This window comes from Rattus norvegicus, chromosome 12, assembly GCF_036323735.1.
Source record: "Rattus norvegicus strain BN/NHsdMcwi chromosome 12, GRCr8, whole genome shotgun sequence".
NCBI lineage: Eukaryota > Metazoa > Chordata > Mammalia > Rodentia > Muridae > Rattus > Rattus norvegicus.
In genome coordinates, this window is record NC_086030.1 from 7,755,189 (window position 1) to 7,768,014 (window position 12,826).

At 38.3% G+C, this 12,826-nt stretch overlaps 1 protein-coding gene across 1 annotated transcript in view; it reads right to left on the bottom strand.

Moving 5' to 3' along the window:
* The window catches only part of Vom2r60 (vomeronasal 2 receptor, 60), a 106,395-nt gene that overhangs the window by 67,138 nt on the left and 26,431 nt on the right, over positions 1-12,826 (bottom strand). The window contains exons 2-4 of the mRNA NM_001099480.1: positions 9,680-9,722; positions 6,754-7,023; positions 5,289-6,095 (exon numbers count right to left, since the gene is read on the bottom strand). Of these exons, the coding sequence (NP_001092950.1) occupies positions 5,289-6,095; positions 6,754-7,023; positions 9,680-9,722 (1,120 nt within the window). The remainder of the gene's footprint in view (positions 1-5,288; positions 6,096-6,753; positions 7,024-9,679; positions 9,723-12,826) is intronic.

Consider the following 12,826-nt stretch of genomic DNA (forward strand, 5'->3'; position numbering starts at 1 on the left):
ATGTGTGCCTGCAGCCATGTGTCAGACAATGTATGCTCTTTGGTTGATGACTTAGTCTCTGGGAGCTTTGAGGGGTCTGGGTTAGATGACATTGTTGTTCTTCCTATGGAGTTGCCATCCTCTTGAACTCCGTTAGTCCTTCCCTTAACTTTCCAAGAGGTCTCCGACCTCAGTTAACTGGTTGGTTGTAAGTATCTGCATCTATCTCAGTCAGCTGCTGGAAGAGTCTCTCAGATGATAGACATTCTGGGCTCCTGACTGCAAGCACAACATGGCATTAGTAATGTGAGGCTTTGGTGCTTGCCCATGGTTAACTCCTACATTGACAATCATTGGATTGCATTTCCTTCAATCTGTGCTCCATTTTTGTCCTAGTATTTTGTTCAGACAGTAACAATTCTGGGTCAAAATTTTGCACGTAGCTTGTTGACCCCATGCCTCCACTGAGGACCCTGTCGATCTAGTGGAGGTGGTCTCTTCAGGTTCCATTTCTCCACTGTTGGACATTTTGGTTAAGGTCATCCCCACTGAGGCATGGGAACCTCTCACATTCCAGGTTTTTGAGATTTCCTAGAGGGTCCTTCAATACCCGCACCCTCATCCTTGCATCCATATATTTCCCTTTATTCTCTTAAGTTGGAAGAGAAAAGGAGGAGGGAGAGGGGGATAGGATGAGGTATTGGGAGAGACAGGAGAGACGCCCAGAAGGCCAGGAGCATGAATAGAAATCTTCTGTTCTCTTACTTACTTCCTTCATTCTGCTTTTATACTTCCAGAATTCCCTCTTCTATTTGCCCCTTTCCCCCTGTGTTCTCCTATCCTCTATTTCTTAATACCCACCAACAGCTCCTTCTTACTTCTTAATTTTTTACTTCTACAGGCATTGCAAACTAAGCACACATAACTAAAGAATTGAAGCTACCTAGATCTTATCTGTCTGGGTCTGGGTTACCTACAGAATGATTTTTTTTGCCAAGTTTCACCCATTTACCTGAAAATGTGGTGATTTTATTTTTGTTTACATATAAATAATAGTCCTTTGTTTGTAGGCACCACATTTTCATTCTGCATTCATTAGGCCATGGACATTTAGGCTGATTTCATTTTCTGGCTCCTGTGCATAGGTCACCAGTGAATATGCATGCTTAAGCATTTCTGGCCTAAGATATAGATTCCTTTGTGTGTATGACCAGAAGTGGTGTAGTTTATGTGTGTGGGCACATTCATATGTTCCAGTTCAGCTTTTAGGGAAACCTCCAGACTGATCCCAGAGTTGCTGCACTAGTTTCTACTTCTATCAACAGTGTATAAGGGTTTGCACTCTCCACATCTGTAACATTTGTTTTCATTGGTGCCTTGATGATGACCATTCCAAGGATAGACGAACTCTTAATGTAGTTTTAGTCTGTATTTCCTTGATGGTTAAGGATGTTGAAACCTTTTAAAAGTGTTTATTAGCCATGTTTATTTCTGATTTTGAGAACTTTCTTTTTAGTTCTGTAGCCAAATTTAAAACTGTACTGTTCGTTTCCTTCATGTATGAATTTTCTGTGTTCTTTGTATATCCCCCCCCCCTTCTTAATTAGATATAAGCTTGGAAATTATTTTCCCTTTCTGTGGACTGGCATTTTCCTAACAGTTTCTTTTGCTGTACAGTATATTTTACTCTCATGAGATCCCATTTTCCCTGTTTTATTGTTTCTTTTCCTCCAGAGTTATCTCGGTATGCAATTATTTGTCCACAATTTGAAGCATGTTGTTGGCCTTTTCCTTTAGCAGTTACAGGGTATCACAACTTATACTGAGGACCATGGTCAATTTGAAGTTTAGTTTTATTTACACTGAGAAATAAGGTTCTATTTTCATTCCCTACATTTTAAAATCCAGTTTGCACAGCACCGTCTTTTGAAAATACTGTCATTTCTTCAATGTATGCATTTGGCATGATTATTTATAATCTGAGTTCACTGTAAATATGTGGATTCGTGTCTGGGCCCTCTATTATTCTATGCTATGCTATGCTATGCTATGCTATCCTATCCTATTCTGTCCTATCCATGTTTTCTATTCTTTCTACTATATTCCATTATATTTTATTGTACTGATTATATATGTGTCTGTTTTTGTGCCAGTGCAGTGCTATTTGCATTATTATGACGCTGTTGTGTGAGTTTAAAGTAGGTATAATGATACCTCCAGTTGTATTCATTTTGTTTAGGATTGCTTTATCTATCCTTGCTCTTTTGTGCTTTCACATTAATTTTAAGATTTTACAAGCCTGTGACGAAAAGTGTTGTTTTAAAAATTATTTCTAGAGAATTTCATACGTGAGTAAGCCAAACATAACTAAACTAAACTATACCAAACCAAACCAAGCTAAACCAAGCTAAACCAAACCAAACCAAACTGTACTCACATCATTTCTGCTTTTCACCCCTCTTCCCATGGCCCACACTTTTCTTTGAAATTCATGACTCACCTCCCACCCCAACACATCATACTGAGTCTGTTCACTGTAGTTTGTCTGTATATACATGTGTTTATTGCTGACCACTTGGGATTGGATAACCTATTTGGGACCACATCTCTGGAGAAAACTTACTCTACCTATCTCACCAGGCATGGACTGTCTAGTCCTCTTCACTTCGGGATAGGACCCTCTAAATATTGGCTCTTCATTGTGCATGCTGAGATTTCATGATGGTGTAGTATTGATTGAAATTACATTTAAATGTCAATTGCTCTCTCTACTATGACAAATATACAACATCAATTTTTGTAACCCATGATTTTGGGAGGTCTTTCTATTTTCTAGTGTCTTCTTCAACTCAACTATTTTCTTCACTGTCTTAAAGTTTTCATGGTAGAGCTCTTTCTTGGTTTGGTTGCCTTGCCCAGATTTATTCTCAGATATTTAATTTCTTTATGGCTATTGTCAACGGGATTATTTTGTCATTTTTTGTTGATATGTTCATCACTGGTATAAAGGAAAACTTTGTGTTAATTTTGCATTCCCTAATCTCAGTTGGGAATTTTTGGTTTTCCTTTCACTTAACACAATTTTGACTATAGGTTTTTCAAATATCCATAACATCTCCATGACTTTTATTATGAGGTAATATTGGATTTTTTTCAAAGTCCTTTTCTTCATCTATTGACATGATCATGTGATTTTCGTGTTTGGGTCCACGTATGTGAGCAATTTCACTTATTGATTTACATTTGTAGATTCATCCCTGAATATCTGGAATGAAGCCAATTTGGTAATGGTGACTGATCCTTTTCATGTGATAGTGAATTAAGTTTACAGATGTTTTATTGAGAATTTATTTTCATTCATATTTTTATTTTTTAAACGATTTGATTTTTTGAAATTATAATATCATTACAGAATTTCTCCCTTCCATTTTATTAACTTGTACACATACATTTGCTAGGAAGACTGGTCTGTGATTTCCGTTTTTGTTGTGTCTTTATCTGGCTTGAGTTTCAGGTTACTACACCAGTATTAATCAATCTGGTTTCATAGAAAGTTTTGAAGTAGTTACTTCTTTTCTATTTTATACAATAATTTGAGAAGCACTGATAGTAGTTCTTTAACCTTCTGGTAAAATGCTGTAGATTTTGTTCCTGGAATTTCTTAGTTGTGAAATCTCACATTTTATTCTCATTGCTGATTAATTGGTCTGTTTAAATACTATCTTATTGATGTTCAGGTGTACTTTTTGGAATACCTGAGTGGGATTCTATATTCTAACTCAGTCTCCTAGTATTTATCTTTTTTATTAAAGAATTAATGTTAAGAATTATTGTTAAAGTTAGTATAGAATTGGTCATTTTTGGAAGAGACATTTACCTTTTTTTTTCTTTCATGTTTTTGTTTCTGTACTGGGATTTACATAAGGACTTAATTTGTTGATTTGGAAAAATATTTCTTGTTTTGAAAATTTAAGTCACATTTCTCTTCTACTAAATGCATTTACAATTTAGGAGAGGAGAAGTCCTAGTAGGATCAAAGAGTAATTTTCCTCTGTCTGACCAGTATTCAGGATGCTTTATTCCTAGCTTTTCCCCTTGACAGTCAGATTCTGCGCAATAATAGTCAATGTCCAAGGTTCAGCACACTTCTGGAAAGCCCTTGCTTTTGTTGAAATCAGGTTAATAGACTTTACCTGAGCGCCCTAGCCAGAGGTGCCTGCACTTGCCTCCTCCAATTTTTCTGTAGTCTTTACTTTGAGTTGTAGAATTATATATATAGCTAGGTACCTGTACTGGCTGGTTTTGTGTGTCAACTTGACACAAGCTGGAATTATCATAGAGAAAGGAGCCTCAGTTGAGAAAATGCCTCCATGAGACCCAGGTGTAAAGCATTTTCTCAACTAGTGATCAAGGCGAGAAGACCCAGCCCTTAGAGGGCAGTGCCATCCATGGGCTGGTGGTTCTGGGTTCTATAAGAAAGCAAGCTGAGCAAGCCAGGGGAAGCAAGCCAGGAAGTAACATCCCTACATAGCCTTTGCATCAGTTCCTGCTTTCTGACTTGCTTGAGTTCCATTTCTGTCTTCCTTTGGTGACGAACAGCAATGTGGAAGTGCAAGCTGAATAAACCCTTTCCTCTCCAACTTGCTTCTTGGTTATGATGTTTTGTGCAGGATTAGAAACTCTGACTAAGACAGTAACCTATCATCAATCACCTTCAATGCCCAGTTGGTCTCCACAGGCTTTGCTGCATGATGTGGTAGTCTTCTACCTAAGTGTTTTATCTTTAATCAGCTCAGTCCCTTCCCTCTCTTCTGAATCCTCTTCTCCTTTTTATTAAATTATACATATAATATAATACTATATTTTACCTATAATATATACCTATATCACTCTCAGTTGTTTTGATCCTCCAGCATGTCTCTGTAACTTCTCTCTCCATGTTGTTTGATTCTATGTGTCTAGGCACTCTACCTTCTTCCATCATCTCTGGATTAGCAGTTTACTTCCACAGTCTAACTCTGCTTTCTATTGGGCTCATAAGAGAAGCTACTTTCTGTACCTTTCATATACGAGTCATTGACCTGGCAACACAAAACACTGATGTGGATTTAGAACACTATCTTCCCTCCATGGAAACTTTTTTCTTTTTATCAACTCTGTACATGTTTTGACTTACTTACCCCTTTATCAGTTACAAGTCATTTATTTCATACACTTAGAGATCCAGAATAAATAGCGTGACCTCAAAAGCATACATTTACAAAATCCCATTGTTGATGTTTTGAGCAAGCCGATTAAAGACACATTACCTGCCAGGCTGAAAATATCAGGTCTTCTGCCTCTTTTACTGGTGTTACTTCTACTTGCTGAAGAAGCATCTTGTGAAGGCTGTGGGCCACAGCATATACTGCATTGTATATATTATAAGCAAATTCAGTCATGACCATGTCAAAATGGCTCCCCGGTGTTTCATGCAAGGAAGCATTAGGCAGACAGTTCTCTAGTGTATTGCAGTCATCATCAGCAAATGAGCAGTTAAAAAAGTAGAACCAAAACCTTGTAAGGTAAAAATCTTCTGGGTATTTGGAAGGATGAACTGTTTGGATAAAATTTCTGTAACCAGAGGTTTCTTTGTGGTGATGTGCAAAGATGAGGCTCCCATGGAATGACTGTAAAATGAAATGCTTTGACTGGATGATGACATCCCAATCTGAGTTCATGATCCAGACTTTCCTTGTAACTAAAATTTGTCTTAAATAAAACAGAAAGCCTCTCATAAAATCACTGTCACCATAGGTGATGATCACATTTGCTGTTGATTTTGCAAGATGAGTAGGACTCAATAAGTAGCTTGGTAAATAAGATACTTCACTAACTCGGATCATTTCCACAAAGTCTACACATATTTTGTTTCTGTCCATTTCTGCCCTCAATTCTGATATTATCTGAAAACCATTTTGTCCTTCAGATACAATCAATCCTACCCAGTTCCAGTGGAAATAATTCAACAAGGAGACAATGCCATGGGTGAGAGACATGTCCTTGTAGGCTATTTGATAAATGTCATGAAACTGCTCATGATTATTCAGGTTAGGGTCAAAAGACCCAATGGTCAGCTAAAAGGGAAAGAAGATAAAGCGAATAAAAGAATTATGAGAAGGTAGCATAAAGCACATGTCCAATCATGACAGGCTTTTAGCATCATGTAAAATAGTGAGAATTCATGCACCATGATTTTATATGTGTGTACATGAGGCCCAAGTTCGATATTGTAGTTCTTTGTCATTATTCACTATTTTAATTTTTCTTTTTTCTTTTTGTCTCCTTTTCTTTCTTTATTTTTGCTAAGGATTCTAAGTAAACCTGTAGCTCACTGTTTTGGTTACCCTGACTAGTCTGTGACCTGCTTAATCAGAACTTAAGTTACAGATTTTTATTGTTTACTATTGGTTTTATAAGAGTGATAGATATTCAAAGTAAGGTTCTCATGCTTGTGTATCAATGACTTTAGGCACAATGCTGCTTCTCTATACCACGTTTTGTGCAGGAATAGAAACCCTGACATCATAACTTTACACTCACGGTTCCCTGCAATCACTGTGTGCTCCAGCCTATTCCTTTTTTTTGTCCTGAATACATCACAGAATACTTACACTTTGGGATGATAAACTTTGTCAGATGCATAAGCACATGTTTCTTTTATCCTCTTTTAGTACCTTGGACAGGGACTGGTGTATAAGTGATTTTATCTTTCTTCACTTAATACATTCTCACCTGTGGATATTTGTAGAGTTCTAGCAGTGTCCCTATATTGGTAGATATTATCCATGATATGCCTGTTAGGGCTGCAATTGACTTCATTTCTCTCCTACACGTGTAATTAGGCACATACTTCTTTGGCCCAGAAAGCCATGTGATACATCTATTCAATATCCACCATTCATTGAACAGTACATTATATATATCATATCCCAGAGACACATTGGGTAAAATATGAGGGTTTCTGTTGATCTCCTCAATGGCATAAACCATTGCCAGAACAATCTGGTAGTTTTTTTAAATTTAACCTGCACAGAAGATATAAGAATATTTAGGGCTGCTCTGGTTTGAATGTCAAATAATTTCATATGTTAATACCCTGTCCTCAGTTGATTACATTATTAATGAAGTGTACAGAACTTTCAAGAAGTTGAGCCTTCCTGGAATTGGGTCATTAGGGACAGGCATTTGGGCTTTATTGTCACTTTACTTACTGTCAAAACTCTTGTTTCCAGAGTGAAAATATAACATAGCCAGCCAACTTCTAGCTCCTACCATTCTTATTTTCCTGCCTGGTGTCAAGTCTTACCTAACATGACGATCAAAATCTCTCTGAAGTGTAAGCCAAAATAAGCTCCTTTTCCTTACCTTGTTTTTGTTATGGTATTTTTGTCACTGTAATAAAAATATTAGCAAGAGAAAATATTCAAAGCAGGACTGTTATTTTGTATGCAACATAATTACGTTCATGGATTAAATGCTTATATCTTTATATTATTAGCATTTTCAAATTTATAACCTTTTGTGTTGGGATTATCATGTGTTTTTTAAGTTAGTAGTGTTATCTGGTCATGGTGCTGGAGCTTCATGAATGAGATTAGCATAGTTATGAAATCCCAGGGACAATACTCACTCACTAGCCATCTTGGAGAAGCTGGTTGGAAACATGGCCTTGGGAGAAAATTCAGAATAAATTTCAGATTTCAGTGCATAGGAGTTAGGCTTCTGGAAATTACAGTACCTGCATTAGAGTCTGTAAAGCACATTCAATTTTTTTTTGTAGATTGGTCTCTTTCCCAAAGAAAGAGCTCGATCTACCTTTTTAACCTACTTTTAATAGGGGTTATCAAACTCCTTTTTTTTTTTGACATTTTTCTTTTATTGGATATTTTTTATTTTCATTTCAATGTTATCCCTTTCTCTGGTTTCACCTTCAGAAAACTGCTATCTCCCCTGCTTTTATGAGGGTGCTCCCCCACCAACCCAGCCACTCTGTCCCCCCTCTCCACCCTGATATTTCCCTACCCTGGGCACTGAGCCTTGACAGGACCAAAGGCTTTTCCTCGCACTGATGCCTGAAAATGTCACATATGTGGCTGCTACATCTGTGGCTGGAACCATATCCATCCTTATGTACCCTTGGAATGGTGGTTTACTTCCTGGGAGCTCTTGGTGTGGTGGTCGGGTTGGTTAATATTGTTGTTCTTCTTAGGGATTGCAAACCTCTTCTGCTCCTTCATTCCTTTTTTTTTTTTTTTTTACTCTTCCACTGTGGACAATGTTCTCAGTTCAATGGTTGGGTATGAGCATCCACCAGTGTATTGTCAGACTCTGTCAAAGCCACTCAAGAGACAGCTCCTTCATGAAGCATTTATTCAGTATATTGTCTGGGTTTGGTGGCTGAATATGGCATGGATACCTAGGTGGTACAATCTCTGGTTGGCCTTTTTCTTCAGTCTCTGCTCCACACTCTGTCTCTATGTCTCCATATATCCTCCTGTGAGTATTTTTGTTCCCCTTTCTAAGTAGGTGTGAAGCATCTACACTTTGGTTTTCCTTCTTCTTGAGCTTCATGTGGTCTATGAATTGTATCTTGGGCATTCCCAGATTTAGGGCTAACATTTGCTTATCAGTGAGTTTCATATCATGTGTGTTTTTTGTGTTTTGGTTACCTCATTAAGGATATTTTCTAATTCCATCCATTTGCCTATGAATTTCATGAAGTCAGTGTTTTTTGTCTAGAGCTGAGGACCAAAACTAGGGCCTTGATCTTGTGTGGCAAGCACTCTGTCACTGTGCTAAATTCCCAACCCCTAAGTCATTGTTTTTAATAGGTGAGTAGTACACCATTGTGTGAATGTACCACTTTTTTATTCATTCCTCTGTTGAATGACATCTGGGTTCTTTCCAGCTTCTGGCTATTACAAATACGGCTGCTATGAACATAGTGAAGCATGTGTACTTGTTATATATTAGAGCAATTTTTTGGGTACATGTCCAGGAGTGGTCTAACTGGGTCATCAGGTAGTATTATGTCCAATTTTCTGAGATCCACCCCGAGTGTCTGTGCCAGCTTTCAGTTCCAGCAACAATAGATGCAGGACCAATGGAGTGTTTCATTTTCTTCACATCCATGCCAGTGTATGGTGTCACCTGGCTTTTCAATCTTAGGTATTCTGCCTGGTGTGAGGTGGAATCTCAGAGTTGTTTTGATTTGCATTTCCCCGATGACTAATGATCCTGAACATTTTTAGGTTCTTCTCAGGCATTTGATATTCCTCATTTGAGAATTCTTTGTTTAGCCCTGTACCCTGTTATTTAATAGGGTTATTTGATTCTCTGGAGTCTAACTTCTTGAGTTCTTTGTATACATTGGATATTAGCACTCTATTAGATGTAGGATTGGTAAATATCTGTTCCCAATCTGTTGGTTGCTCTTTTGTCCTAATGAGAGCTTCCTTTGCCTTACAGAAACTTTTCAGTTTTCTGAGGTCCTATTTGTTGATTCTTGATCTTGGAACATAAGCCATTGGTGTTCTGTTCCTCAAAATTTTCCCTGTGCCTGTGTCTTAAAGGCTCTTTCCATTTTTTTATTCTATTAGTTTGAGTGTATCTGGTTTTATGTGGATGTGCTTGATCATCAAGGACTTTAGCTTTGTACAAAGTGAAAAGAATGGATAAATTTGCATTCTTTTACATGCTGACTTGCAGTTGAACCAGCACTATATGTTGTAAATGCTGTGTTTTTCCATTGAATGGTTTTGCTCCTTTGTCAAAGATCAAGTGACCATAGGTATGTGGTTTATTTCTGGTTCTTCAATTCTATTCCATTGATCTACCTGCCTGTTTCTGCATCAATACCAGATCCCACCTTGAGAGCTGGTGTCCCAGGAGTACTGACACACAAGCTTACAGGAGGGTCAAACCACTATAAGAGACAGCAAGATCAGCTAATCCCAGAGATAAACAGATGATGAGAGGCAAGTGGAAGAAAATAAGCAGCACACACCAAGGCCACTTGGCAAATTCAGAAGCCAGTTCTCACACCACAGAAAGTCCAGTATTCTCTTTTAAAATCACACCTTATGATGATGTTAAGTGACTTTAGGAAAGCATAAATAAGTCAATGAAATAAATATAGGAAAACACAGGTAAACTGGTAGAAGCCCTTTAAAAGGAAACACAAAAATCCCTTAAAGCATTACTGGAAAACAAACCAAACAGGTGAAGGAATTGAATAAAACCATCCAGGAAACAAAAATGGAAAAAAGAAACAATAAAGAAATCACAAAGGGAGACAACCCTGGAGATAGACAACCTAGGAAAGAGATCAGAACTCATACATGCAAGCATCACCGACCGAATACAAGAGATAGAAGAGAGAATTTCAGGGGCATAAGATACCATAGAAAATATTGACACAACACTCAAAATGCACAACACAAAAAATCCTAACCCAAAACATCCAGGAAATCCAGGACACAATGAGAAGAGCAAACCTAAGGATAATAGGTATAGAAGAAAGTGAAGATTCCCAACTCAAAGGGCCAGTAAATATCTTTAAAAAAATTACAGAAGAAAACTTCCCTAATCTAAAGAAAGAGATGCCTGTAAGCATACAAGAAGCCCACAGAACTCCAGACAGATTGGACCAGAAAAGAAATTCCTCCCATCACATTATAATCAAAACACCAAATGCACTAAACAAAGAATATTAAGAGCAGTAAGAAAGAAAGGTCAAATAACATATTGAGACAGACCTATCAGAATTACACCAGACTTCTCAACAGAGACTGTGAAAGCAGGAAGATCCTGGGCAGATGTCATACAGAACCTAGGAGAACCCAAATGCCAGCCCAAGGTACTATATGCAGCAAAACTCTCCATTAACATAGATGGAGAAACCAAGATATTCCATGACAAAATCAAATTTACCCAATATCTTTCCACAGATGCAGCCTTACAAAGGATAATAAACGGAAAACCTTAACACAAGTAGGGAAGCTACATTCTAGAAAAAACCAGAATGTAATCTTCTATCAACTAACCCAAAAAGAAGATATCCTAAATTTAATTCTACCTCTAACAGCAAAATGGTAGGAAACAATAATCATTGGTTCCTAATATCTCTCAGCATCAATGGACTCAATTCCTCAATAAAAAGACAAAGACTAACAGCCTGGGTAGTTAAACAGGACCCTGCATTTTACTGCACACAGGAAATACACCTCAGTGACAAGGAGAGACACTTTCTTAGACTAAAAGGCTTGGAAAAAGTTTCCAAGCAAATGTTCCCAAGAAACAAACTGGAGTAGCCATTCTCATATCAAATAAAATTGACTTTCAATTAAAACTTATAAAAAACCATAAAGAATAGTTCATACCCCTCAAAGAAAGTTTACCAAGATGAACTTTCAATCCTGAGCATCTATGGCATAAATGCAAGGGCAAATACATTCATAAAATAAACTTTACTAAAGTTCAAAGCATCCATGCGTGACACACAATAATAGTAGGAGACTTCAACACTCCACTGTAATGGACAGATCATTGAAACAGAACCTAAACAGAGATATTTTGAAACAAACACATGTTATGAAGCAAATGGATTTAACAGAAATCTGTAGAATATTTCATCCTAAAACAAAAGAATACACCTTCTTATCAGCATTCATGGTACCTTCTCCAAAATTGACCTTCTTGACCTCGATGACAAAACAAGCCTCAACATTAGAGCATGATAGACATAATCCCATGCATCCTATCAGATCACCATGGAGTAAGGCTGTTCTTCACTAATAACATAATAACAGACCCACAGACCCATGAAAGCTGAACAATGCTCTACTCAATGATAACTTGGAGGACATAAAAAAGAAATTAAAACTTTTTTAGAATTTAATTGTAATGAATGCACAACATACCCAAAATTTATGGGACACAATGAAAGCAGTGCTAAGAGGAAAACTCATAGCTCTCAGTGGCTCCAAAAAGAAACTGGAGAGCGCATACACTAGCAGCTTGACCTCATACCTGAAAGCTCTAGAACCAAAAGAAGCAAATATACCCAAGAGGAGTAGCGGGCAGGAAATAATCAAACTCAAGGCAGAAATCAACCGAGGAGAAACAAAAAGAACTATACAGAGGATCGAAAAAACCAGAAGCTGGTTCTTTGAGAAAACCAACAAGATAGACAAACCCTCAACAAGACTAACCAGAAGTCACAGAGATTAGTATCCAATTAACAAAATTAGAAATGATAAGAGAGACATAATAAAAAAAACTGTGTGAATCCCTGGCCCAAGAGGAAACTGTATAAGGCCTCTGGGCTCCCGTGGGGGAGGGCCCAGGAGCAGCAGGACCCCTGCCTGAGACACCGCCGGAACCTGAAGGAAACAGACCGGATAAACAGTCCTCTGCACCCAAATCCCATGGGAGGGAGAGCTAAACCTTCAGAGAGGCAGACAAGCCTGGGAAACCAGAAGAGACTGCTCTCTGTACATACATCTCGGACGCCAGAGGAAAACACCAAAGGCCATCTGGAACCCTGGTGCACTGAAGCTCCCAGAAGGGGCGGCACAGGTCTTCCTGGTTGCTGCCGCCGCAGAGAGCCCGTGGGCAGCACCCTGCGAGCAAACTTGAGCCTCGGGACCACAGGTAAGACCAACTTGTCTGTTGCAAGAAGGCTGGCTAATGAAATCGGGACACACAGAGGCAGAATTCCTCTAGAACCGGGCACGTCCTGTGTTTACCGGAAGTCCCACACTCGCAGATCCCGGCCCGCAGCAGCTCTCTGCTCCCAGACCCC